A 6,107-nucleotide genomic window follows, 5' to 3' on the forward strand; every position below is an offset into this window, starting at 1 on the left:
CATTTTCTTTCTATGATTCTTGGTGAGGCAGCATTGTAGGGAGAGAGGAGGTATTACTTACCAGTTCAGTGGGAGAGATGGTGGGAATGGATGAGAGGTGGGGTAGCAGAGTGAGGAATATACCCTGAAAAGAAAGAGATTACAGAAAAGGAAAAGGTAGTTTTCAAAGAGGAGGCTATTAGAAATTCTTTCTCTTAGAGATACAGGCTGGAAAAACTGGCCCCTTCATGATTCCCTCTCTAATCTCTGAGTGATCTCTCAAATTGGTCTTAGAATATTTTCCTTAGTTTCTCTAACGCATCAAAAATGGTTGAGTTCATACTCACATGCAAACTATTTGTTTGTGTTTGTGAATACATATACCTTGGACTTCTATTGAAAGGGCATATTTATTTTTAACTCTTCACTTATGTGTTATATACATAGAAATTGTATAGGGCAGTGGTTAGAGAGCATAAGATCTGTGGTTAGGTTGCTTGGATTGAAACCCTGGCTCCATGGCAGTGTAACCTTAAGCCAGTTAAATCATTTATCTGTGTTTTTTAACTCCTCATATGTAAAAAAAAGAGTGGTAATAATAATAGTCACATTACAGGTTTGTTCTGAGAATTGAATGAATTGATGTATACAGAACACTTATAAAGTGTGTGGCACATGGTACTATTGACATAATGCCTGTTATTATCAATCAAAATGCAATTAATAATAAAGGTTTAAGAAAAATATTAAACAGATGATTTTGAATACTAGGAGAGGGTATTATTTCTTAGTTATATAAAGATTCTGTTAATTGATGTAAAAGAAGTATGATAAAGTACCATAGGAGCACAAAGGAGAGGATCCTCTGTTCCTATAGTAGTCAGGGTCTTTGTGCAGTCTAGAAGGAAGGAATACTAAACACAGAAGGGAGAAAGGACACCTTGGGTTAGGAAATAGCTGTATTACGTTCATTAAAGGAATGACAATAAGGGTGCAAAGATAGGCAATGGCCAGTTCAAAAAGGGCCTAGAATCTTTGCTAACAACATTATAATTTATGCTGTGTGCCATGGGGAGGTGTTGATAGATTTTAGGTATGGTGATACATGATTTAATATGTATTTAAGGGAAATCACCAAAGTATTTACAATGCTCAGAGAAGAGAAGATAGATGGGGGTTTGAGTATTAGAGAGAAGCTTCGTTGAACACACAAAACTGGAATTGGGCTTGGAAGGTGGGTAGGGTTGAAGGAACAAAGAGAGGGCATTGCCGGTGAAGAGAGGATCTGTAGTGGGAATGAGCAAGTTGGGCTTGTGGGACATGGAGATGACCCTGAGTTGAACAGAACTGAGGTGAAATTTAGTGGGTAAAGGGCTGACCCTTTAGTGAGTAAAGGGTTGAGGTGGCTCAGTCCATGAAAGTCTTTAAAAGTGAATCAGAGAGGTTCAAGTTTTTCCCTACTTACTCCCATGCAGTTGAGGATCTGAGGAAAGAAGAGTCAGGAAACAATTTTTTGGCTGCAGTGTGCAGGATGGAGGAGTGGGAACATCTGGAGACTAAGGTGCTTTGGTAATTTAGACATCAGCTGAGAGTGTGTGAGAGGGTGTTGGCACCAAGAATGGAGAGAAAGGGCCCAGGAGAGATGGTTTAAAGATAAAATTAATGGAGTGTGATGGGTATGGGAATGAAAGGGGACATAGGTCATATATGACATCCAAGCTACAACCGGGACAGCATGGAGGGTGATGGTGGCATCAAAGTATCTGCCAGGTCACACCTGCCTGTAGTTCTCCTGTTACTCCATAGCTTAGTCTCATCTGCTTCAACCCTAATCTCTGTCCAAATCCTTTCCTTGGGCTCATGAGTAAGAATGTGGAAAAAGGAGATTGTTGAGGAGTCTCACAATCTTATCCCTCTACCATTTAGCTGCTTAATTTTCCAAGGTGCTGAGATGGTGCCAGGCATTCCTAATGATTCTGGGTGCCTGGTACCCACAACACTGGGAAAGGGAACCACACTATGATGAATCTAGCAATATTATTTATGTTAGGTCATGGGTACCAATGTAATTTCTCTGCTGCACCCCCCTTCCTAGAAACTTTAGCTCTTGGTCAGGCAGTTTCCTATTGCTTCTGTGGAGGGCTGATTCCCCTCCCTGTCACCCCCACCCCGTTTTTCTGCCGATAACATTTGAGCAATTATATAAATTACAAAGAAAAATTCCATTGAATTTTGATGGAGGTTGTGTAAATTTGTAGATAAGTTGAGGGAGAGTTGAAATCTTCATTATGTTGAATTTTATCATTTAAACATAATTTTGTAAGAATTTTTTTGGTGGATATAAGTATGTTTTCCCTGTTATATATGTATTTTCTTATATTCCCTTAGTTTTATGGTGTTTCTCTATGTGATTGTGTCACATTTTTCGTGGTTTTTATTTTAAAAAATTCTTGGTTATTGTAAAGGGAACATTTTTCAGTTGGATTTTCTAACTGGTAATTGTGTTGTGATCTTTCTTATTGTTGCTAGTGATTTTCAGTTTTATTTATTTATTTTTTCCTAGATTTATATCCTATGGTGTTTTGCTTGCAAGAAACAGAAATGTATCAAAATAGCTTAAGCACAGAGGAGAAGTGATATGAGGAATAAAAGGCTTTCTCTGATACCCAAATACACAAGGGACTGCATCAGGGATTAAAGAGTCAAGGAATAAGGATATTCTCTGCGTCTCTGAGATGCCATTGCCACTTTCTCAACTTTTTTTCTTGCTCTACAATACAAGTTTCTCAAATTTTTTAGGTTCAGTGATTTATTTAATCTTAAAAAAAAATTCTTTACCAAAAATTGTATACATTTAATATTTACAATTTGTTTTTATATACATATATAATGAAATTATTACTATAGTTAAACTAATTAACGTATTTATCTCCTCAATTATATATCTCTTTTTTTTTTTGGTGAGAACACCTGTGATGATCTCTCGGAGGAAATTTCAAACTTCTTCATGTGTCCTACCTGAGGAATTCTGACACACTGCTTTGTTTCCGTCTGTTCACATCACTGACTTTTGTTTTTTCTGTTGATTCTGGTCCTTTCTGTTTGGGTTCATTTGTACTTCTTCAAAATAATATTACTTGAAAATTTCAGTATGAAGCCAGAGATAAAGAGAAAAGAAATGAGGATAAAATTTATAGCAGAGAATCAAAATGTTCGTACTACTTCTTTCTTACTTCTCACGGAGCATATGTGGTGGAAAAAATTCGTAATATGTCACCTTAATCCTAAGAATATTGTTTTGAATCACATGACATTGTTAGCTTGAATGTGTATTGTGATCAATACATTTTCTGTATAGTTGGGGGTGTCTGTAGATGTGTAAGAGGTGCTCAGTAAGTATCTGTTCCAGGGAATTAACTTATAGCGAATTCTTCACTCTTGTCATCATATACTTTTCTGCTGGCTACCAACCTTGAGCAAGAGTGAGCAGGCTAACCAGCCATAACAATGCTCTAGAAGACAATCTCTGCGATTCAGGATCTCTCAGTAGTTTGAACTGTGTGCCAAGAGGTCTAAACGTAATAGTGGAATGCTGGAGACAAACTAGAAAGTTGAATTCTCTCCAGAGTGTTTGAGCATTTGTCATATAAACATAGTTATTGAAGCTGCAACACTGGTGAAGGAATCTGACCTGAGTAAATTGAAGACTGGTATAATTGAGTGAAGAAACAGTACAGAGGACTTTTCGGAAAGGGAAAAATAATCAGTAGGAGGATGATTCCCTGAGGCAGAGAGGAAGGAAAGAAGGAATTGAGGAGCAGAACTGTATCAGGGGGATTCGCCAATCGGAGAGAGCATTGCAAATGCAATGAGATAATAAAAATATCACTATGAACTTGAAAGGGTCCCAAATTCAGAATATCTGGGGGTGAATTAGAAAGAACCCTGGGCTGAAGTCTGAAAGCTTGGTTCTGAGTCCCAGAATCCACCAGTTTCTGTGGGATCCTGGATAAGTAACCATTTCTCTGATAATTTATTTTCTAATATATAAACTCTTGTTAGATTGCTAATATTTAATGCTTAGGAAGAACATATAGGCTAAACAAATGAGTTTGTGATAAGTTTTTATTGTAAAGTGGTTTACACTGTCTAGCATGCTATAAATGAGGTGAATTGTTTACAATCAGTGTGTGTTTTATTGCAGGTCTCTCAGGAGCTCATGCCTAGCACATCTGAATCGATTCCATGGCGAGTACAAATAATGTGACTGAGTTAATTATCACTGGTCTTTTCCAGGATCCAGAAGTGCAGAGAGTGTGCTTTGTGGTGTTTCTTCCTCTGTACTTAGTCACAGTGATGGGCAATGGCCTCATCGTTGTGACGGTCAGTGTCAGTAAGAGTCTGCAGTCCCCCATGTACTTCTTCCTTAGCTACCTGTCCCTGGTGGAGATCAGTTACTCCTCTACTGTTGTCCCTAAATTCATCACAGACTTACTTGCCAAGATTAAAACCATCTCTCTGGAGGGCTGTGTGGCTCAGATATTCTTCTTCCACTTCTTTGGTGTGACTGAGATCTTCCTGCTCACGGTAATGGCCTGTGACCGCTATGTGGCCATCTGCAAACCCCTTCACTACACAACCATCATGAGCCGGCCTGTGTGTCGCCTTCTGGTGGCTGGCTCCTGGCTTGGGGGCTTTTTTCACTCCATGGTTCAGATCATTGTTACTCTCCAATTATCCTTTTGTGGTCCCAATGTGATTGACCACTACTTCTGTGACCTCCATCCCTTATTCAAGCTTGCCTGCACTGACACCTCTGTGGAGGGGATAATTGTGTTTGTCAACAGTGGATTATTCTCTATCTTCTCCTTCCTCCTCCTGGTGTCCTCCTATATCATCATCCTGATCAATTTGAGGAACCATTCTGCAGAGGGAAGGCGCAAGGCCCTCTCCAGCTGTGCTTCTCACATCACCGTGGTTGTCTTGTTCTTTGGGCCCTGCACCTTCATCTACCTGAGGCCTTCCACCACCCTGTCTGTGGACAAGATGGTGGCCGTGTTCTACACAGTGATCACTCCTCTCCTCAACCCTGTCATCTACTCCCTGAGAAATGCAGAAATGAAGAGGGCCATGAAGAGGCTGTGGATCAGGACAATGAAACTAGATGAGAAATAGAGCCTGAGTCTTGATATTGATCCTTGGGTTTAGAATGATGCTGAGTCCAAACTGAAGGGTAGAACGAGATAAAGGACTTATTAGGTCTAGAGTCATTCTAACTGGTTCCCATCTTCAACAACTTCATTGTAATCAGTTGTAAAATATTTTTTCTTATGGATGTACTATTACTTAGCTAGCCATTTTTCTGTTAGATGTTTAGATCCTTTTTAATTTTTTACTACTATGAATAACAGTATTTGTGAATAGAAATTTGTGAATAGAAATATTTGTGAATAGAAATTTGTGACTAGAAATGTTTGTGAATAGAAATATTTAATTATATTTTTGATTTTTGTTTAAAGCTCACTTGCTGTAGTAAATTTACTGTGTTAAAAAGTACAACTTTCGATGAATAGTGTTAAACTGATTCTCAGAAGCATTGTAACAGTTCACTTTCCCAATGAAAGTGCTCTTGATGGAATGAACATTGTCATTGAATATTTTCTTGGAGAGAGTAAGAAATTTACATAGTCTCAAACTATCTCTTTACAAGATAATTATTAATTGCAAGAGGAAAAGTGTAAATTTATAATAGAGAAATCTGGAAGAAACTCCATTAAACAATTACTCAAATTCAACATCATCAGTATTGAGAATGGAGAGGCACACAATATCATTACTGTGGGTTTCCTACCAAAAACACATAACCTGTGTCTAATCATGAAAAAACACCAGGCAACTCCATTTGAAGAAATTCTGCAAAATTATTAGCATCTTCAAAAGTCTCAAGACAAAGAATGATTGAAGAATTGTTCCAGATTAAAGATAGATGATAAGTAAATGCAACCTGTGATCCCTGGTTGGATCCTGTACTAGATGAAGGTCATTAGTGGGCAAAAGCTCTGTAGATGAGATAATTGAGTTGTATTAAAGTTTATTTCCTCTATTTGACAATTGTGCTGTGTCTATGT

At 38.1% G+C, this 6,107-nt stretch overlaps 1 protein-coding gene across 1 annotated transcript; it reads left to right on the plus strand.

Moving 5' to 3' along the window:
* The first annotated feature begins 4,221 nt into the window (after positions 1 to 4,221).
* LOC131395766 (olfactory receptor 4B1-like) lies at positions 4,222 to 5,154 on the plus strand. The gene has a single exon (XM_058527593.1). It carries the CDS (start codon positions 4,225 to 4,227, stop codon positions 5,152 to 5,154), a length of 930 nt encoding a protein of 309 aa, XP_058383576.1. The 5' UTR covers positions 4,222 to 4,224.
* The last annotated feature ends 953 nt before the right edge of the window (positions 5,155 to 6,107 follow it).

The sequence above is a fragment of the Diceros bicornis genome, chromosome 31, assembly GCF_020826845.1.
Source record: "Diceros bicornis minor isolate mBicDic1 chromosome 31, mDicBic1.mat.cur, whole genome shotgun sequence".
Taxonomy (NCBI): domain Eukaryota; kingdom Metazoa; phylum Chordata; class Mammalia; order Perissodactyla; family Rhinocerotidae; genus Diceros; species Diceros bicornis.